Source organism: Achroia grisella, unplaced genomic scaffold (genome assembly GCF_030625045.1).
Source record: "Achroia grisella isolate CSIRO2021 unplaced genomic scaffold, CSIRO_AGI_Agris_v1 utg149, whole genome shotgun sequence".
NCBI classification, from domain to species: Eukaryota; Metazoa; Arthropoda; class Insecta; order Lepidoptera; family Pyralidae; genus Achroia; species Achroia grisella.
In genome coordinates, this window is record NW_026712644.1 from 4,395,101 (window position 1) to 4,418,216 (window position 23,116).

Genomic DNA, 23,116 nt, shown 5'->3' on the forward strand with positions numbered 1-23,116 from the left:
GTATTTTAGTGTATGATAACGGAATGGTGCACCCGCCTGCGCTAACGGTTTACGCTGGCGTGGCACCAGTGGAGGATGATAAGATGAACATGAAGTCAGGTCAATTAGCCCAAAGTGACAAATTCACCGGGAATTTATTACGATGGTTTCCAGGGGGAACCGCGTGGAGGTCTGACATGGTACATTGCTAGCAATGGGATGGTTAAAAATTTAGTTTCACCACTCGAAAAACTAAAATAGTACTAAGATACTACTTATAACATTATCTATGAATAAAAGACCTGTCAGAATAGGTCCAGTCGTTTACCAAGAAGTGGTTCTTCTTTCTTTATGTAAGTACCATATATACTTTCATTCGCGTTTAATGAAAAGCTATTAATTTAAAAATACAAACAGACACTTCTATATAATTTATTTGTACAATGAAACTTTATACACAAGGCGAGCTTTATAGCATATGGCATTATCTACTACTTAAACATTAGATCGCGGAAACTGGTCTATCGACAAGAGCGTAGCTGTTAAATTATGTATAAAAGAAACATTAGGTATGAGAAAGCGTCGTATTTCTTTCGACCACTTTACCCAAAGTCGACCGTATAATATCGTATATCTGAACTTTGTGTGAAGTAACATAATTTAAAAAAAAAACAATTCCAATTCTTAAAGAAAAATGGGCTCAAATTGAAAGTATCCTCTTTTAAATAAAAAATGACAGAGCTATGAAGTAACAAATAATAAAAAAAATAAAGCAACGTTGAGTATCTCCCCCTTTTTTGTAATAGATTAATAAATAAAACAAAATACAAATAATTTGTCAATTAACTTTATTAATAAAATAATATGAATATTTCATAGAAACAATTTTATGAAAAGTCTATTCAACACTTTAGGGGCTCCTCAACACTGGAGGATATACTGTCGGCATATCCATGCACATGGCGACAGTTACCACTTACCATCAGTACCGTCAGCTTGTTCACCATTCGAATTACATAAAAAAATACACGAACGGTGAAAGTGACTGTTGACGTTGGCGAGGGGCCTCTGAAACCTACACCCGGATCACAAGTCCTGGGGAACTGCTCGGAGCCTCCCTCTCTGTCGCACGATGGTCCGGGCTCCTGCACGGTGACTTCTTGGAATGCTAAGTTCTGTAATTATGATAACTCCGGCGCCCACAGTTTGAAGGTCCTGTCATATGAGCACGTCACTATATATTTATTATCTGCAGATATATCAGCACTCATGACCTGTAAATAATAAAATAAAAATAATATATTTAATGCTATATGTCCCAAACTATATCGATATAAAATAGAAAAGAAATATTTTTTAGTATATTCCAGGCTATATATATACAAAATAGAATAGAATCTTTCTTCAAATCAATTCAAAATATCTTTATTCATGTAGGTTTATTACAGACTCTTATGATATGTCAAATCTACCGACAGTTCGGAATGATTTCGAGATGATAAATAATAATTAACCTTGGACAATTAACACAGCGCCATCTAGTCCCACGGTTTACCCATAACACAAGCTCTGCTTGAGCTTGTGTTATGGGTAAATACAATAAAAACACCCAGACCGATACAAACAACCATACTCATGAAAACAAATGTTTGCATCGTGCAAGGAATCGAACCCGCGACCATCGGAAGTAGAGCGGTGTGTTAAATCGCTAGACCACCGAGGCCGTCAAATAATTAAAGATATTTTGATTTGAAAGATATCAATTCAAAATATCTTTCAAATCTATTCAAAGTCTGATTGATGCAGACTCGAATCAAAATATCTTTCAAATCTATTTAAAGTCTGATCTATGCAGACTCGAATCAAAATATCTTTCAAATCTATTCAGTCTGATCTATGCAGAGTCGAATTAAAATATCTTTCAAATCTATTAAGTCTGATCTATGCAGAGTCGAATCAAAATATCTTTCAAATCTATTAAGTCTGATCTATGCAGACTCGAATCAAAATATCTTTCAAATCTATTTAAAGTCTGATCTATGCAGACTCGAATCAAAATATCTTTCAAATCTATTCAAAGTCTGATCTATGCAGACTAGAATCAAAATATCTTTCAAATCTATTCAAAGTCTGATCTATGCAGACTAGAATCAAAATATCTTTCAAATCTATTCAAAGTCTGATCTATGCAGACTCGAATCAAAATATCTTTCAAATCTATTCAAAGTCTGATCTATGCAGACTAGAATCAAAATATCTTTCAAATCTATTCAAAGTCTGATTGATGCAGACTCGAATCAAAATATCTTTCAAATCTATTCAAAGTCTGATCTATGCAGACTCGAATCAAAATATCTTTCAAATCTATTCAAAGTCTGATCTATGCAGACTAGAATCAAAATATCTTTCAAATCTATTCAAAGTCTGATTGATGCAGACTCAAATCAATTATTATATATTACCTTACCTTATTATCATGTCCAGAGAGGGTCCGTAGCGGGTGCCATGCTGGGTTGGACCACAACTTAGCCGACTTGTCATAAGAGGCCGTTAACAGGAAATGGCCGTGACTGCGCTGGTATCGGATATCTGAAACACAGTGATTTTTTGTGAAAATGCCAGTTCATTTCACATTTAACGAGTTCTTCTAGTAAGAGTACTTACTCTTACTAGAAGAACTCGTTACTAAATAAATAAATAAAAGTAAATAAATGACTTACTTACTTACTTAAGTAAGTAAGTCATTTATTCGCATTACAGACAGATATGCACATAACAATAAAGCTCCAGTGACAGTAGTAGGCTGCGCTGTATATATAAACTTCTGTCTAATATATAAACTTCTCGTGTCACAGGTTTCGTGTTTATACTCCAGCGAAACGGCTTGACCGATTTTGATGAAATTTTATATGCATATTCAGTAAGATTGGTTTATAACTAATTTTTATACCCCTAAGCGTTAAGGGTGGATCACCCCAAACAGATTATGTGTACCAAATTGCATTAAAATCGGTTCAATAGTTATAACGTGAAAGCAAGACAGACAGACAGTCAGACAGAGTTACTTTTGCTTTTATAATATTAATTAGGATTATATCATACCAGCTACTCGCCCCGGCTTCGCGCGGGTGTACATGTATTATACATATAAACCTGCCTAAAATCCGTTGCGTAGTTTGAAAGATTTAAGCATACATAGGGACGGACAGACAGCGACAGCGACTTTGTTTTATACTATGCAATGATATTGTATATAAGTATGTTTGTTGTCTCACCACTGAGGAGGTGCGTGTGTGAAGGTATACTGTACAACGGCGCTCGTCTGCGTAGATCCCAGATTTTTGCCTGTAAATGAAATAAAAAAAAAATTACTAGCTGTGCCCGCCTGCACGAAACGAGCCTATGTGTTCTTCTGATGTATAAGCTATATCCCTGTAAGATTTCACGAAAATAAACATGTACAACATTTATTTGAAAAGAATACGAGCTGAGTTTCTTGTCAGTTCTTCTCATCTCGAAATCACTCCGCACTGACGGTAGATTTGACATATCATAAGAGTCTGTAATAGACCTACATGAATAAAGATATTTTGAATTTGAATTGATGTCGATCTCTCTGGCTCTTCTGCGGATCTTCTCATTTCTGATATCACACAGAACAGTCGAAAAAAAGAATCTGCGTTCTATATAAACATTTACATATTATTTCTGAATAACCAATAAAATTGGGTAATTAATATTAATTTCCGATAGTGCCACAACACTATTTAAAAAATACAATAACATGGCAACATCGGTAATGTCAATTTAGTCTCCGGGATTAAAAAACAGACAGAAAAAAAATGTTGGATTTTTTTCTTTCAAACAACTGTATGTTTGAAAGAAAAACATCCAACATTTTTTTTCTTTCAAACAACGTAGTCTATATTGCTAAGAACCCTTTCGCTCCATGATGTACCATTCCCTCATCACATACCAAAATCATTTTCTGTCCAGGCTGTTAGGTTGTGGAACTCGCTTCCCGCTCCTATTCGTAAAAGTAAAAACTCATTTTCTTTCCCTTTAGTTCTACTTTTCCTTTTTCTTATAGTCCCTTTCTTTCCTTCAAACTTTTCATGGATATGTGTATTATTATTATGTATGTATTGTATGTCTATATATATTTATGTATATTTGCATGTATTATTTATACCCATCTTAGTTGTGTTGTCATTTGTACCACCTGCTCTTTTTCTTATATTTTCACTGTCTACCTAAAGGTTGCCTGTAAGAGATTGCATAGCGATAAGGCCGCCTCTTGTACTCGTCATTGTTATACATATTTGTATAGTAATTAATATTTTCTGTAACTGGTGCAAAAAAGTGTAAAAATAAAATAAAAAAACCTGGTTGTCAGCGGCGGCAGTAGCGAGCTGGTGTCCGGCTGGTGCCCAGTCTATACCCTGCACCGGTCCCAGGTGACCTTCTAGAAACATCACGCATCTACCGGTCCGTATGTCCCACACGCGGCCAAACGCGTCCATACCTCTGGAATTAATTAATAGAAATAAATAAATCTTTACTTAATAATATAAGCACTTTTGAATAGTCATATTTTTTAATCTACTACTCCTTCGAAACGCATATTCATCACAAGAAGAATGAGCGAGATATTTGGGTGTTGCTTTTTTATCTGAGCTAGGAACCCTAATAGACAGGGCCGTTTTCACCTGTTAGAGGCCCTGGACACATTAGGATGATGGGGCCCCTATGACCATTGTAATAAAGCACTATTTTGTTAGAAAAGACAAAGTAATTTTTGAACGTCATGTTCAAAAATTACTTTGATTTCACCTACTAGAGGCCCTGGACACATTAGGACAATGGGGCCCCTATGACCATAGTAATAAAGTACTATTTTGTTAGAAAAGACAAAGTAATTTTTGAACGTCATGTTCAAAAATTACTTTGATTTCACCTACTAGAGGCCCTGGACACATTAGGACAATGGGGCCCCAATGACCATAGTAATAAAGCACTATTTTGTTAGAAAAGACAAAGTAATTTTTGAACGTCATGTTCAAAAATTACTTTGATTTCACCTACTAGAGGCCCTGGACACATTAGGACAATGGGGCCCCAATGACCATAGTAATAAAGCACTATTTTGTTAGAAAAGACAAAGTAATTTTTGAACGTCATGTTCAAAAATTACTTTGATTTCACCTACTAGTGGCCCTGGACACATTAGGACAATGGGGCCCCAATGACCATAGTAATAAAGCACTATTTTGTTAGAAAAGACAAAGTAATTTTTGAACGTCATGTTCAAAAATTACTTTGATTTCACCTACTAGAGGCCCTGGACACATTAGGACAATGGGGCCCCAATGACCATAGTAATAAAGCACTATTTTGTTAGAAAAGACAAAGTAATTTTTGAACGTCATGTTCAAAAATTACTTTGATTTCACCTACTAGAGGCCCTGGACACATTAGGACAATGGGGCCCCAATGACCATAGTAATAAAGCACTATTTTGTTAGAAAAGACAAAGTAATTTTTGAACATGACTCTTTAAAGATGTACATATATGGTGATGCCCTACCTTCAAAGAGGGCCATTCGCTCCATTTATGGTATGGGTTCCAGGGAGTCATTACGAGAGTGTTTTAAGGAATCAAATATCCTCACCGTTGCTTCTCAATACATTTATGAAAATATCATCTATGCCAGAAGGAATATAGACAGTTTCAAAAGAGTTAGTGATTGCACTAATAAAAGCTTACGTAACAATAACAAACTGATTTTACCTAAACGTCGTTTGGCTAAAGTTAGTAATTCGTTTTATGGCAATTGCGTAAGGTTTTACAATAAAATACCAGAATATGTTATAAATCTGCCAGAAAAAAGATTTAAATGTCAAATAAAACACTTCCTTTGCAAAAAAGCTTACTATAAATTGAAGAATTCGTTAACGATAATAATATTTTTATAGAAAAACTTTAAATCCATAGCACTGACAATATTATCTGATTACATTAATAATGAGTGCATAGCGACTTCTATGTTGATTATCGCATGCCTCTTACTTGTTATACTGTAATTATTTATATAAAAAAACATCTATTAAAAAGAGCAACACACAAGTTTCTTGCTCATTCTTCTTGTGATGAATCTGCATTCCGAATGAGTGGTAGAATCAAAATATGACTATTCAATAGTGCTTGTAATGAGTTTATTTGAATAAAGATTATTTCTATTTCTATTATTTCTATTTCAAAACAAACCGGTCAAAAATAATTTTAAAAATTCGTTATTTGATGAGGGGTACAAGTTCTTGGTAGACATAAAAAAAATTAACAAAAACGAACAAATTGACCATAGTCTGTAAGTATTTGTTAAGACTATTTTAATGCGAGAGTGGAGTAGCTATGGGTTATCGACTTTTAATGGAGTTGGGACTAGACTAGACTAGGGGGCCCCAATCCATCCCGGGGCCCTGGGCACGGGCCCAGTGTGCCCTGTGGGGAAGACGGGCTTGCTGATAGATGTTATTAGAAATTATCATTACATAGTATAAAACAAAGTCGCTGTCGCTGTCTGTCCCTATATATGCTTCAATTCTTAAAACTACGCAACGGATTTTGTAGCAGTTCCTTTTACATGTAATACATGTACACCCGGGCGAAGCCGGGGCGAGTAGTTAGTAGTTAATAAATTTAATTTTTAGTTATTAGAAATATAAATAATCTTTATTCAAATAAACTTAATATAAGCACTTTTGAATAGTCACATTTTTTTAATCTACCGCTCATTCGGAAAGCTGTCTCATCACAAGAAGAACGAGCAAGAAACTTGTGTGTTGCTCTTTTAAATAATCCTTGTAACTTTACGTACTTTACACATAAAGCTTGCTTTATACGCTGTGTTTCGGTTGTAGGGTGAGATCAGGCCGTGAAGTTATAGGATACGTGACATCTTAGTCTTCTGGAATGGCAACTCAAGACTGGTATCGAGGGGTACATGTATATAAGCGATGTTAGTCCTTTTTATCTGGTAGGCCGTCAGCATTTTTACCCTTTCAAATATATTACATTTTTAAATTAAAATGTGTGAATAGAGACTACCAATTAGCACTAATTCAATTAAATACTCAAATAGAGAAAATATTAAATATACAACCAACTGGTTGAGTGAATCAGTCGTAGTGATTACAGCAGACCTGTCCCTACAAGCAGTACTTGTTCACGAGTATGACGTGATAAGCCAGTCACTGCGCTCTACCATATTTTAGGGAACCCAATGACCCTGGTCATATTAACTCACATATATAGTTAAGCTAGCGGACTTGTGACTAGATGGCGCTGTGACAATTCACACAGCGCCATCTAGTCACAAGTTAAGCTATCCTAGCTAGCTCCTGAGATTATTATTATTACAACTTACCCCGTAGCGGCGAGGGAGCCGTCTCCTTGAAATGCGACGCTGTAAACTGGCTTCGCATGCCCTTCCTGATGCAGCACTTCTTTTGCTGATAGATATATAGATAAAACTTTTATTATTAAGAACACACACAAGTAATTAGAAATAGAAATAATAATTATTTAAATAAACATTGGCAACCTCTTTTTATATATATAAGCTCTTTTTATATATTTAAAAAAGTAGGTGATTACACTAATAAAAGCTTACGTAATGTCAACAAACTAGTTTTACCTAAGTGCCGTTTGACGAAAGTCAGTAACTCGTTTTATGGAAATTGCACAAGGTTTTACAACAAACTCCCAGAGTGTACTCAATTTGCCAGAAAAAAGATTCAAATGTCTTATAAAATATTTTCTTTGTAAAAAATCTTATTATAAAATTGAAGAATTTATAAATGATAATAATGTTTTTGTAGAAAATATCTAATTTAAAATTCATAGCGCTGACAATGTTATCTGATTGAACAGAGATTAAGTGCGTAGCGGTTTCTATGTTGATTGTCGCATGCCTAATCCTTGTTGTTAATTAAATATAAGTAAATCAATATTTATTTAAAAGAGCAACACACAAGTTTATTGCTCATTCTTCTTGTGATGAGTCTGCATTCCGAAAGAGCGGTAGTATAAAAAAACTTACTAGCACTGACAATATTATCTGATTACACTAATAATGAGTGCGTAGCGACTTCTGTTGATTATCGCATGCCTCTTACTTGTTATACTGTAATTATTTGTATAAAAAAACATCTATTAAAACACACAAGTTTCTTGCTCATTCTTCTTGTGATGAATCTGCATTCCGAATGAGTGGTAGAATCAAAATATGACTATTCAAAAGTGCTTATATTAAGTTTATTTGAATAAAGATTATTTCTATTTCTATTTCTTATATTATATATAAGAAATCTTTTTATAGCTGTTTCTTTTTTTAAACATATAATTTTTATTTACAATTTTTGAGATATATTGTTTCATATATTGTTTTTCTATAGTTAATATATGATTTCGATACCTTACTACAAGATTCGTAAGTTATTTATTTATTTTACCATACATTCACTGACGCCAGCCGTATTAATAAACTAAATATAAGCACTTTTGAATAGTCACACTTTTTTATACTATCACCCATTCGGAACGCAGACTCACAGACATCACAAGAAGAATGAGCGAGAGACTTGTGTGCTGCTCTTTTAAACAAATGTTGTTTTGAGTAGATTTACATTAACAAGGATTAGGCATGCGACAATCAACATAGAAGCTGTTACGCATTTGATGAAACGCAAAAAGTTTTAACAACCATCAAACCAGAGTCAGAGATAATTCTTCATTGAAATAAATTGTAATTTAAACATATTTGTTTTTAATCTACCGTTCATTCGGAAAGCTGTCTCATCACCAACCGGATTAGAATCATCATCATCATAATCTCAGCCCGGAAGACGTCCACTGCTGGACATAGGCCTCCCCCAAAGATCTCCACGACGATCGGTCCTGCGCTGCTCGCATCCAATGCCTTCCAGCGATCTTGACCGGATCGTCGGTCCACCTTGCTGGAGGCCTTCCCACGCTGCGTCTTCCGGTCCGTGGTCGCCACTGAGGACTTTGCCCCAATGGCCGTCTGTCTTACGAGCTACGTGCCCCGCCCATTGCCACTTCAGTCTCGCAATTTTTCGGGCTATAATGGCTAGCTCATCCGTCATACTCGTGACCGGGTGCTGCTTGTGGGGACTGGTCCGTTCGCGTTACGAACACAGATTAGACTATTTGCTTTTGCAATAGCATATGCTGGAGGTAATCTATTCTTCCAAATTTGAATTTAAAAATGAATCTGTATTATTGTAAACATGTACAACATTTATTTGAAAAGAATACGAGCTGAGTTTCTTGTCAGTTCTTCTCATCTCGAAATCACTCCGAACTGACGGTAGATTTGACATATCATAAGAGTCTGTAATAGACCTACATGAATAAAGATATTGTGAATTTGAATGTATGTCGGCTCTTCTGCGGATCTCCTCATTTCTGATACGATCACACAGAACAGTCGAAAAAAAAGAATCAGCAGAATTACCAGTTTCTAGGTCCCACAGTCTCCAGGAGTGGTCGAAGACGGTGGTGGCGAGGAACCGGCCCGACGGATGGAACTCTGCGCGCGCCACCCGCGACGGACTGTGGCCCGGCAGAGACGCGATCGGGGCTTCGCTGGTGGACACAAAACAACATAGAATTTATATTTAGCATATTATTTATTTATTCTGTGCAATTTATTTATATTAATATTTTTTTATGTGTATACCTATACATATAAATAAAATTGAAGTGTTTGTTTGTAATATTGAAATAACTGTTTTTTACTACATGCATACGATTATAAATAAAATTTTTACAATTTTTGTCTGTGTGTTGGTTCCGGCAAATTTCTGAAATGGCTGGTCCGATTTTGACGGGACTTTTTTTTGGCAGGTAGCCGATTTGATAAGGAGTAACTTAGGCTACTTTTATTTTGGAAAAATAAAGTTTAAAGTTTTAAATATATATTATATTTATATAACTTAAATAATAAATGTACATAGATTTTGTTTAATTATTTACATATTATTAACACATTTTCGCGAACGTACAGGTCACAAACATAATAGATCTATACAGGTCGCAGTGTTCCAGGCCAGCACCTGACAATAGCCCAAAACCGTAGTAACGAACGCAATAGATCTGGTCGCAGTGTTCCAGGCCAGCACCTGACAATAGCCCAAAACCCTAAAAAAATTGGGATACTGACCTGACGAAATTCCACAGATGAACGGTACCGTCGTAAGCGCAGGACGCCATGCTGCAGACGCTGGTGGAGTCACCACTCGTGTCCATAGCCAGCTGCCCCTCTTCACTATCCTTCACAGCATTAATCTTGAAGAAATAATAGAAAATATTAAATTAACTAGATGAAAATGAAATGTGGGTAGATATTTCTGTAGACATCGGTCCTCATGGAATATTAAAAGTAAGCAAGGCGTAGATTTGTAAAGCTTCGTTCATTGTGTTTAATAAATATAGTAAATAAAAAGTGCAAAAGTTTTTATACAAATATTTTTTTTGTAAAACTTTTTGTTGGGCTAAAAAGAAATTGTATCCAGAGCCGTAAAACGAATTAATAAAAAAAAATTGCCAAATTTGTCTCGCAATACACATACTGTTTTATCATAAAAAAATGTCAAAAACAATATTTTCACTGATTAGATTTTTTGTTTTTTGTAATAGCATATGCTGGTGGTCACTCTATTCTCCCAAATTTGAATTTTAATGACTGTATATTATTATAAACATGTTCCACTATTATTTGAAAAAAATACGAGCTGAGTTTCTTGTCAGTTCTTCTCATCTCGAAATCATTCCGAACTGACGGTAGATTTGACATATCATAAGTCTGTAATAGACCTACATGAATAAAGATATTTTGAATTTTGAATTTAAATTTGATGAAGTTTATAAATCAAATCACATTTTGAATTTATTCATGTAGGACATTTTATCCGCTTATGAACGTCAAGTTTTTTGCATTAATATTTTTCCCTGCCGTCCAGTTCAGTGTACAGATTCAATTGAGAAGAACTGGCAAGAAACTCGACTGAATTTCTTATTTTTTTAAAGCCAGTTTATTTACAATGTATATGCACGGGATTTTCATATAATGTTAGACATAGACACCTATATAAATATTTATATTTATTTATATTTATAAATATTTATATAGGTGTCTATGTCTAACATTATATGAAAATCCCGTGCATGAACAACTATTACCAACTATACCATGCATGTCTGTCATTCAAGTAATCGTTTAGTGTATAATTAATATATATATATATATATATATTACAGAGGGGATTTTTAGACATTATTTCTGTCTAAATATCCATTGAATATCTCCATTAGGAGTAATCAGGCAATTTTTTTGTAATGAATGATAGATATGGAACAGTTAATATTTTTGGGGTGACCATCCTTACCACTTAGAGGGCATGAAAAACAATTTACTTCCAATTCTCTGATCTACTGAATATGCACAAAAAAATTATAAGAACACAAACACTTTGACACTTAAATTTTATTTATTAGAGATATTAAATAAATAAACAAAATGAATGATACATAAATAAAAAATAAATGACGGGTTAAATAAGTGACTAAGTGAAGAAATGAATAAATGACAAACTGAAGAAAGGGATAAACAAATAAATTACTAAATGAAGAAAAAAATAAATTAATAAATGATGAAAAGAATAAATCAATAAACGATTATACAACTAAACAACAAATTGATTAACCATCTAAATTAATAAAGGAATAAATAAATATATAAACCATATTGAGAACACAAGTCAATATCTGTGTACGAGCATACCTTCTCAAGGAAATGGTCGGGTATGGTAGCTGCCGGGTGGAAGGTGGCCGCGCTCACGTTGCACGTGTGGCCCTTCAGGACCTGCAGCGGAGTGCACTCGGGCACAGACCATATCTTACTCAGACCAGACCTGCCAAGTGATATTACATACTAATTGCATCATGCAGATTTCCTTATACCCCTCCGATCGATCCCCCGTCCAATTCAAACGGGGATCGAAATTACGACGGCCTGAGCCGAGGTTCGAACCCCTAGTGGTGCCCTCAGACTAAAGTCGTATCCGTCAGGCAGGAGTTGGCCTTCAGCCGCTCCATAAGTCCTTCTTTTGGTTTGGAGTGCCATCTGCACTCGCCCCCTAACATCCGGTGAAGCTGTAAAGGCCAGCTGCGGCCAACAGCATTAGAGTAGTCCGAAAAAAAAATAAGGTTTCCTTACTTTTTAAATAAAATTTAGGTTATATAGAAATAAATGCTACACCTGATGGTAAGTGGTGACAGCCGTTTATATACACGAATAGAATAGAAAAAATCTTATAATAACAATCTCAGGACAATTCACACAGCGCCATCTAGACCCAAGTTAAGCTAGCTAAAGCTTGTGTTATGGGTACTAAATAACTGATACATATACATAGATATTTTTTTTGTAAATACATACATGTTATAAATAGAAAACACCCAGACCGATACAAACAATCATACTCATGAATACAAATGTTTGCGCCGTGCGAGGAATCGAACCTGCGACCATCAGAATTAAACCGCTAGACCACCAAGATCGCCATGCTTGCTATTCTATTCTATCTATTACATAAAAAAAATATATGAATTATGGTACAATATTACAGTGAAAGTACCAGGAGAACATGAAGTTTGAAGAGCATTAGGCGACGGTTGATATGTTCCTTCAGGTCACATTAATTACCGTACAATAATAATAATCTCAGGACAATTCACACAGCGCCATCTAGACCCAAGTTAAGTTTGTTAAAGCTTGTGTTATGGGTACTAGATAACTGATACATATTATTGTATTATTATTATTATTCCTAACTTCCAAAAAAATTCTCATCTCCCCTCTTAAGGAGAGGAGATGACAACTTACCCCCGGCAGAAGCACAGTCGGCCGGGGTTCAGGGCCCCAGGGACAGAAACCGGCGTACAATGCGGGCAGAATCTAACAGCACAGCTTTCTGCATCTTTCCCGGGAGTGAGCTGCCTCGGAATCCCAACCGTCTGAGATGTTGCTCCAGACTGGTTGGGATAAGACCGTTCACCGATATACCAGAGCGCTGTATGTACCGAACTCTATCGGCTAGGTTCTGTTCCGAGACGCAGAAAACAGAAGACGCAGGAACTCGCGGTGCATTACTGCCCTGTATGTTTCTGTCCCTGTGGCCCTGTAGAACGCTCGCATGAGGTCTTCGTTCATGGCTCTCGACCATCTCATGCGACGTGTACCACTAGTGGCGGGCGCCGATTGCTGGGCCTGTGACGGTCCTGCCGGCACCAAGCCAGCTGATGTCGATGGCTTATTATTATTATTATTTATTTATTTTTTCTCAGCTTTTGCTGGTTTTCTCCACACTTACGGGCCGAAACCAAGTAAGTGCAGAGTGTGTGTATGTGTGTGTACTTATTGTGTGCCTGGTGTGACTGGTGTTATATCATTTTCATCAATTTCGAGAAATTTTCGGACTGTACGACAAGTATTTAAGATGGCAGCTTTTTGAAGGGTGATGTAAAGTGTTTTTGTATTTAATTGTTTCAGGCTATGATGTAGGTGATTAGATATGATACCTGTAGACGAGAGGACTATGGGTATCATATAAACTTTTTCCTGTTTCCAAATTCTTGTTACTTCTTCCTTTAGCTCTGCATATTTGTATATTTTTTCAGCAATTGTCTTCTGGAGATTGTGGGTATTAGGAACTGCAATATCTATGAGGTAGGTTTTCTTATTTACTTTATCTTGTAGTATTATGTCTGGTCTGTTGTAATTAATAGTCTTATCAGTAAGTATAGCACGATCGTAATATAGTTTATGAGATGTATTTTCTAACAGGGTTTCTGGTGTATATTTGTAGTACGGGGTTTTTGTATCTTGTATTAATTTGTATTTATGTGCTAAATTTAGGTCAATAACGTTGGCTATTTGGTTATGTCTGATTATTATTATTATTATTATTAATTCAATTCAATTTATATACTGGAACATGTGTACATAATGGTCTTAAGATTATAATAGTTCCAAACATGCCCTGCCGTTTCCTGCGTGTAAAATATTACAATAATATTTATATTACTTTATTATCACATTTTTTTTTATACTACTATGGTGGCAATCAAGCATACGGCCCATCTGATGGTAAATGGTACCGTAGCCTATGAACGCCTGAAACACCAGGGGTATCACGTGCGCATTGCCGACCCTTAAATACCTTAATATACCCTTCTTGAAAAACCCCATGCTGTAGTCTCGTGGGAAAACCTTGGCAGGTAGTTCATTCCTTTCAAGGATTATTTAAAAGAGCAACACACAAGTTTCCTGCTCGTTCTTCTTGTGATGAGACAGCTTTCCGAACGAGTGGTAGATAAAAAACAAATTGTTATGACTATTCAAAAGTGCTTAAATTAAGTTTATTTGAATAAATGATTTTCTATTCTATTCTATTGTACGCGGGAGGAAGCTCCTCTGAAACCGCACTGTCCGAGACCACTTAGGTTCCAATGTGTGGGTTCAGTGTGTTCCAATTATTATTACAATCCATTATTATCATTTAAATAATCATTTGTGTTAAATGGTGATATGACACACTAGTAAACTTATAAACTAGTTGACCCGCGCAACTTCGTCTGTGTGATACAGATTTATCAGTATTGACGGCCTCGGTGGTCTAGCGGTATAGGCTGCTTTTCTTTCAATGGTCGCGGGTTCGATTCCTCGCACAGCACAAACATTTGTATTCATGAGTATGATTGTTTGTATCGGTCTGGGTGTTTTCTATGTATAATATGTATTTATTTACAAAAAAATATCTATGTATTTGTATCAGTTATCTAGTACCCATAACACAAGCTTTAGCTAGCTTAACTTGTGTCTAGATGGCGCTGTGTGAATTGTCCTATAGTTTAGTTCATATTAAGCTTCGTTTAAAACATATTCATGAGTATTATTGTTTGTATCGATCTGGGTGTTTTCTATGTATAATATGTATGTATTTACAAAAAAAATATCTATGTATTTGTATCAGTTATCTAGTACCCATAACACAAGCTTTAGCTAGCTTAACTTGTGTCTAGATGGCGCTGTGTGAATTGTCCTATAGTTTAGTTCATATTAAGCTTCGTTTAAAACATATTCATGAGTATTATTGTTTGTATCGGTCTGGGTGTTTTCTATGTATATGTATGTATTAGCTAACCCGTGGTTTCCCGTATGAAATTTATAGCCTATATGTTATTCTGATGTATAAGCTATATTACCGTAAAGTTTCATCAAAATCCGTTCAGTAATTTGCGTGAAAGCGGAATAAACATAGATATTTACACATTTATAATATGAGTAAAGATAAGGATATAAAGTTAGATGCCCTTACCAGCTGGATGTGATGAGCATTTTGCTGTCGCCGCTGAATCTACAGAAGCTGATGGGGCGACTATCGCCTACCTGTAACATGAATTTTAAATCAAATCAAATCATTTATTTAAATAATGCAGTGCTTATAGGTGTATACCATTTATACATACAAATAAAACTGGATTATATTTTATAGAATTAAGTATTATTTTGTAAGTACATTCATTATTTGATGGATTCATTTTTTTTATTCCGCCACCATTAGCATGTGTGAGAGCACACATAGTGACTGCATATATTGAATCATACAATAGAACAAAAAGATATGTTCTTTTGTTATCACTAAGATAGCTTTATTTACTACTAGCTACTCCTCGCCCTGACTTCGCACGGGTATACATATATACATATAAATGAAATCAGAGTGTCTGTTTGTAATATTGAATTAACCGTTGTTTACTACATGCATATGAATATAAATACGGTACATACACCAAAATATTATTTTTAACAATTTTTGTCTGTCTGTTCCGGCTAATCTCTGAAATGGTTGGACCGATTTTGACGGGACCTTTTTTGGCAGGTAGCGGATGTAATAAGGAGTAACTTAGGCTACTTTTATTTTAGAAAATAAAGATAAATTCCACGCGGACGAAGTCGCGGGTACAGCTAGTATTAAATATATGGTCAGTGTATTCAGCATACAGGCGTGCAAATTTAATAAAAAAAACAACCTCAAATGTTGGTCTAGTGAGAAGCCAGGCGGGTTGCTAGTACATATGTAACTTGGGGTATTAAGTAAGAATAAATTATTTAAAAGAGCAACACACAAGTTTCTTGCTTGTTCTTCTTGTGATGAGACAGCATTCCGAATGAGCGGTAGATTAAAAAAAAAATGTTATGACTATTCAAAAGTGCTTCAATGTAAGTTTATTTGAATAAATGATTTTCTATTCTATTCTTTCTTATAGAAATTTTAATTTTTAATTCCACGTGGTAGGGGGGGGGGGGGGGGAAGAGTTTCTGCGTAATGTGGACTAATAACCTCATTGCAGCAATGTACCATGTCAGATTGACCTCCATGGGGTTCCTCTGGAAACCATCGGGACAAATTCCTAATGAATTTGTCCCGATGGGCTAACTGACATGAGCTCGTGTTCATCCTATCATCCTCCACTGGTGCCCCGCCAGCGTAAACCGTTAGCGCAGGCAGGTGCACCATTATCATCCATAAAAAAAACATACAATCAATAAACCGACCGATCCGATTAAATGGCCGATTTGAAACTTAAAGGTTAATTTTGAAACATATTCGTTATTACATAGAGGTCATATTTGCTTGCAATAATCAACCGATCCTATTAAATTAAATGGCCAATTTAATTTGAAGCTTATTTTGTTACAACATAGAGTTCATACCTGACTGCAATAACCTACACGTGTTTTAACCGACCCATCCTATTAAATATCCGAATAAATTTGGAACTTATTCCTTACTACATAGAGTTACAGTTACACATTTCTTCCTTCAATTCTTGTCACTGACGGGTCTAGGTAGCGAACTTTGAAAAGGGCGAGCACAATAGATCTATGTAGGTCGCAGTGCTACAGGTGCTACATCTGACAATAGTCCAAAAAACTCAATAAAAAAAAATTTAAAAAATAGTTACACATTTGACTACAATTACTGTACCGATCCGTTTAAATGGCTGATTTAAATTAATACTTATTTATATCATTACATAGAGTTCATACCTGACTGCAATAAGTGGATATAGCAGACGCTCTTCTCTGCGACTCCTGCTTGGCGGCCGCTCGTACGCTGCCAGCCAATTTTAATTCCTCTCGTGCTTTATTCAATCTGAAAATTAAGAGATTTATAACATAGGAGACAAACGAGCTTGCGGCTCACCTGATGGTAAGCCGCCGCCTACTTCTGCGAGGTAACTTTCTTACAGAAGGAGCTTACTGCCACCCAAGTCCTCTGGCTACTGACCAAACTCTGAGCTATATCTCCCGCTCTATCTTCCTCGCCTTCTTTGGCGAGGTAACTTTTTTACAGAAGGAGCTTACTGCCACCCACGACCTCTGGCTACTGACCAAACTCTGAGCTATATCTCCCGCTCTATCTTCCTCGCCATCTTTGGCGAGGTAACTTTCTTACAGAAGGAGCTTACTGCCACCCAAGTCCTCTCGCTACTGACCAAACTCTGAGCTATATCTCCCGCTCTATCTTCCTCGCCATCTTTGGCGAGGTAACTTTCTTACAGAAGGAGCTTACTGCCACCCACGTCCTCTCGCTACTGACCAAACTCTGAGCTATATCTCCCGCTCTATCTTCCTCGCCATCTTTGGCGAGGTAACTTTCTTACAGAAGGAGCTTACTGCCACCCAAGTCCTCTCGCTACTGACCAAACTCTGAGCTATATCTCCCGCTCTATCTTCCTCGCCTTCTTTGGCGAGGTAACTTTCTTACAGAAGGAGCTTACTGCTACCCACGTCCTCTCGCTACTGACCAAACTCTGAGCTCTATCTCCCGCTCTATCTTCGTCGCGTTCTTTGGCGAGGTAACTTTCTTACAGAAGGAGCTTACTGCCACCCACGTCCTCTCGCTACTGACCAAACTCTGAGCTATATCTCCCGCTCTATCTTCCTCGCCTTCTTTGGCGAGGTAACTTTTTTACAGAAGGAGCTTACTGCCACCCACGACCTCTGGCTACTGACCAAACTCTGAGCTATATCTCCCGCTCTATCTTCCTCGCCATCTTTGGCGAGGTAACTTTCTTACAGAAGGAGCTTACTGCCACCCACGTCCTCTCGCTACTGACCAAACTCTGAGCTATATCTCCCGCTCTATCTTCCTCGCCATCTTTGGCGAGGTAACTTTCTTACAGAAGGAGCTTACTGCCACCCAAGTCCTCTCGCTACTGACCAAACTCTGAGCTATATCTCCCGCTCAATCTTCCTCGCCTTCTTTGGCGAGGTAACTTTCTTACAGAAGGAGCTTACTGCTACCCACGTCCTCTCGCTACTGACCAAACTCTGAGCTATATCTCCCGCTCAATCTTCCTCGCCATCTTTGGCGAGGTAACTTTCTTCCAGAAGGAGCTTACTGCCACCCACGTCCTCTCGCTACTGACCAAACTCTGAGCTATATCTCCCGCTCTATCTTCCTCGCCATCTTTGGCGAGGTAACTTTCTTACAGAAGGAGCTTACTGCCACCCAAGTCCTCTCGCTACTGACCAAACTCTGAGCTATATCTCCCGCTCAATCTTCCTCGCCTTCTTTGGCGAGGTAACTTTCTTACAGAAGGAGCTTACTGCTACCCACGTCCTCTCGCTACTGACCAAACTCTGAGCTATATCTCCCGCTCAATCTTCCTCGCCATCTTTGGCGAGGTAACTTTCTTACAGAAGGAGCTTACTGCTACCCACGTCCTCTCGCTACTGACCAAACTCTGAGCTATATCTCCCGCTCTATCTTCCTCGCCTTCTTTGGCGAGGTAACTTTTTTACAGAAGGAGCTTACTGCCACCCACGACCTCTGGCTACTGACCAAACTCTGAGCTATATCTCCCGCTCTATCTTCCTCGCCATCTTTGGCGAGGTAACTTTCTTACAGAAGGAGCTTACTGCCACCCAAGTCCTCTCGCTACTGACCAAACTCTGAGCTATATCTCCCGCTCTATCTTCCTCGCCTTCTTTGGCGAGGTAACTTTCTTACAGAAGGAGCTTACTGCTACCCACGTCCTCTCGCTACTGACCAAACTCTGAGCTATATCTCCCGCTCTATCTTCCTCGCCTTCTTTGGGGTGGTAACTTTGTTACTTATGGAGCTTTCTGCCACCCAAGTCCTCTCGCTACTGACCAAACTCTGAGCTATATCTCCCGCTCTATCTTCCTCGCCATCTTTGGCGAGGTAACTTTCTTACAGAAGGAGCTTACTGCCACCCAAGTCCTCTCGCTACTGACCAAACTCTGAGCTATATCTCCCGCTCTATCTTCCTCGCCTTCTTTGGCGAGGTAACTTCTTACACAAGGAGCTCACTGCTACCCACGTCCTCTCGCTACTGACCAAACTCTGAGCTATATCTCCCGCTCTATCTTCCTCGCCATCTTTGGCGAGGTAACTTTTTTACAGAAGGAGCTTACTGCCACCCACGTCCTCTCGCTACTGACCAAACTCTGAGCTATATCTCCCGCTCTATCTTCCTCGCCTTCTTTGGCGAGGTAACTTTTTTACAGAAGGAGCTTACTGCCACCCACGACCTCTCGCTACTGACCAAACTCTGAGCTATATCTCCCGCTCTATCTTCCTCGCCATCTTTGGCGAGGTAACTTTCTTACAGAAGGAGTTCACTGCCACCCAAGTCCTCTGGCTACTGACCAAACTCTGAGCTATATCTCCCGCTCTATCTTCCTCGCCATCTTTGGCGAGGTAACTTTCTTACAGAAGGAGCTTACTGCCACCCAAGTCCTCTCGCTACTGACCAAACTCCGAACTACATCTCCAGCTCCCTCTCCGCCACCTAAGTAGCTCTTTGCCTAGGAGCTTACCTCGCAAAAGAGAGCAGCAGAGCTTACCCCCAGCCAAGACTTCGCGCAACTCACCAAACTCCGAGCTTACTGCCAGCCATTACCTCTCGCTGCTCCCCAATTTTGGAAACTACATTTGGTAGCGAGAGATCTACGTATTTTTTTATGGATGATAATGGAATGGTGCACCCACCTGCGTTAACGGTTTACGCTGGCGGAGCATCAGTGGAGGATGATAAGATGAACATGAGGTCAGGTCAGTTAGCACATAGTGACAAATTCCCCAGGAATTTATCACGATGGTCTCCAGGGGGAACCGCGTCGAGGTCAACCTGACATGGTTCATTGTTAGTAATAGGTCATGAGTCCACATTACTTACAATGCCCTTCCCTCAGATCTACGAATTCGAGCATGCCCCGACACAACTAACCTTCGTTTGGCTCTTGGTAACGAGTACCGCGCGATCCAAAGCCTAGCGTCTCTCAGCTCTGGTGGTCCTTCGTGATACCAGGTACCTTCGCGGCCCCTGTCTCTCTCTATGCGAGCCTCCTCTTCTTCCAGCTTCTTGTGGATTGCATCCTCACCCAGGCTGTGGTGGAAATTTAATTATTTACATCTACTATAGAATCTATTGATCTATCTATTATCGCTCATTGAAGGCAGAATTCACAGCGCCATCTAGTCTTAAACTAAGCAGAGCTACAAGACAGCTAATAGAAATATTTTTTTTTTGTCATCACAAGAAGAAAGAGCAAAGACACTTGCGTGACGTTCTACAGCTACTACAAAGTACATGATTTTAATATTACACTTACTAGCTGAGCAGGTCTCGAAGTCGTACTCTCCTCTCTGCAGGTCCCTCCCCGAAGAGACACACGGGCTCACCCAGCTGCCGAAGACTTCGACGCACCTGCGCAAATAAATGAAGGGAAAAAAATAAAAAAATATAGACTAACAGGATCACGGAAAATTTAAAAAACAAAGTCCTGTCCTGCCAGCACGCAATGAAGAGAAGAACTAAAGCTACGCATAATACATAAAATAAGGAACACAGTCATTCGCGAGAAGACAAAAATAAAATATGCATTTCAACATTGCCTAAGACAGAAATAGAAATGGGCAGGTCACGTAGCTAGGTACAAAGACAAAAGGTGGACTCACCAACTAACAAAGTGGCTGGGACCGACAGGGAAAAGGCGAGGAGGTCGACAGAGAAAAAAATGGTCTGATGACATTAAAGAAGTGGCCGGGGAAAACTGGGACAAGGAAAACCCACATGGGATCATATATATAAAGAAAATAAATTAATCCTAACTTAAAATATTAATTAAAATTGTAATATATGGACAATAAAGGTTAAATTAATAAACAGGACCACAGTTAGTGCCTAAACACATGTATAAATTTGTAAAGTTAACAAGTTAGGCTCTCATTTTTTTTTTTTTGCAAAGACAATGTGAGGTTTATCATTAATGTAAAAAAGTAAATAACTTCCGGAGACGTAATCCAAAATAAGCAAAGCACAGACACCCCATCCCCCATAGTGCTTACGTAATACTTAAACGGCCCCTCAAAAGATTAACAATGAGGTGCTCCTGACCTCTTCTCCTACAAATCAAGCAGCAGTCAACAAATATGCTTAGACTTAGTCGACTTCCTGATTAACAAGGAAAAAAAATTTAAAAAATTATTTAAAAAGAAATTATTAAAATTTTGTAATAAGTAAAGTAAGTTTAAGAAGGAGTTTTGTAAGCTCCTTCTTAAACTTTTTGTAAACAAACATTGTGTGGCATAAGATACCTGGTTCTACAGTAATGTGTTTATGTGAATGAATGTGTGTGTGAATAGATTAGAAATAAGTATTAAGTTAAGCGCTTTTGCTGCAGACAAACTGCTGAGCAGTTTTGCGGCTTATTGTTTTTATATTATGTTGTATAAATTTGTGTGTAAATGAATAAAAAAAAAAAATTGCATTGCTTAACTGATTTCTGCATGGTCATATCCATACCTCATCATCATCGGTTGAAACGTTCAGCTGACGAGCTTTCCGTCTCCGTTCGAACTCCTCGAGCAGCGCCTTCTTGTCCCTGGACATTTCTTCCTCCAGCTCCATGTATTCTGGAAACAATATAGTCTATTAAGACATGTTTTTTTATGGATGATCATGGTATGGTGCACTCTTTTTATAGCATAGGGACACAGCTGATGTAACCCTTGTAATGTTTTTATAAATATAACCAGTGGCAATTGCATTTCCCTTTAGTGCTACAGCGATAAGTTTAGGCCAGAAATTGGCAACTTCAATGGCACAATGCTAGCAATGTACCAGGTCAGGTTGAGATCCTGGAAACCATCATGACAAATTCTTGGAGAATGTCTGACTTCATGCTCATATTATCATCATACACTGTCCAGCGTAAACCGATAGCGCAGGCAGAAGCATCATTAAAAAAAACACCACAAGAAATGGAACATGCTTGTCTCGCATATCACCATCCACTTCAGTTTCATTCAAGTAGTCAGTCAAATGATGTGCAATTTTTATTAAAATAAAGGGCATACCGCTTGAGATTTGTATATCTCCCAAGTCTTGGCCGCCAGTTTCCTCGACTCCTTCCTTCGCGGCAGCAGCCAGGGCTGCCAGCCGCGCCTTCTCCTGCTCCTCCAGCGACCCATAATGAATCTGCTTGCTCTTCTTAACCGGAATATCTTCGTCGTCAGACATTTTGAGGTTATAACACTAAAGCTCTACAGGTATCACACAAAATTGAAAGAGTTTAAATTGTTTTATAAATTATCTATTTACTAAAACGCAATAATAACAGATTTCCTTTCTTAATTTTGATACAAATTAACGAAGGCAGAAGAAAGGATGGTAAACAAAAATAGTACAGATTAATTAAAAAAATTGGCAATGTGAACAGTCTGAGCAGGTTTTGTCAAATAACTATCAATGTCATAAAATATCTACTTGATAAAAAATATTCTATAACTCTTGTATTTTAATAATAAACGCATAAATAAGTTTTAATGTAATAATATCGTATTTAAATAAATAACGGAACACCTGATATCGGTAGGTATCGGTATTTAATTAAAAGGCAAATATGAATAGTTGACGAGAGGTAATGATTACTCTGTGCTGTACAGATTA

At 37.6% G+C, this 23,116-nt stretch overlaps 1 protein-coding gene across 1 annotated transcript; it reads right to left on the bottom strand.

Annotated features, from left to right (window-relative positions):
- Window positions 1-946: 946 nt before the first annotated feature.
- LOC131840677 (U4/U6 small nuclear ribonucleoprotein Prp4) lies at window positions 947-22,865 on the bottom strand. Its single transcript, XM_059188857.1, has 14 exons — window positions 22,525-22,865; window positions 21,971-22,080; window positions 20,778-20,872; window positions 20,393-20,551; window positions 17,181-17,286; window positions 15,445-15,515; window positions 11,847-11,976; window positions 10,227-10,351; window positions 9,519-9,649; window positions 7,407-7,491; window positions 4,365-4,506; window positions 3,255-3,324; window positions 2,447-2,568; window positions 947-1,253 (listed from the first exon to the last, which is right to left on the bottom strand). Exons 1-14 carry the CDS (start codon window positions 22,685-22,687, stop codon window positions 1,161-1,163), a joined length of 1,602 nt encoding a protein of 533 aa, XP_059044840.1. The 5' UTR covers window positions 22,688-22,865; the 3' UTR covers window positions 947-1,160.
- Window positions 22,866-23,116: the final 251 nt, after the last annotated feature.

Bases quoted from the DNA above. Each gene is read 5' to 3' on its own strand.
- LOC131840677 (XM_059188857.1), bottom strand. From the start codon at position 22,687: ATGTCTGACGACGAAGATATTCCGGTTAAGAAGAGCAAGCAGATTCAT. The intron at 20,873-21,970 runs GTATGGATATGA...TTATTTGCGCAG, and splicing joins TTTCAACCGATGATGATGAG to GTGCGTCGAAGTCTTCGGCA. The intron at 20,552-20,777 runs GTAAGTGTAATA...TTTCCACCACAG, and splicing joins CTTCGAGACCTGCTCAGCTA to CCTGGGTGAGGATGCAATCC.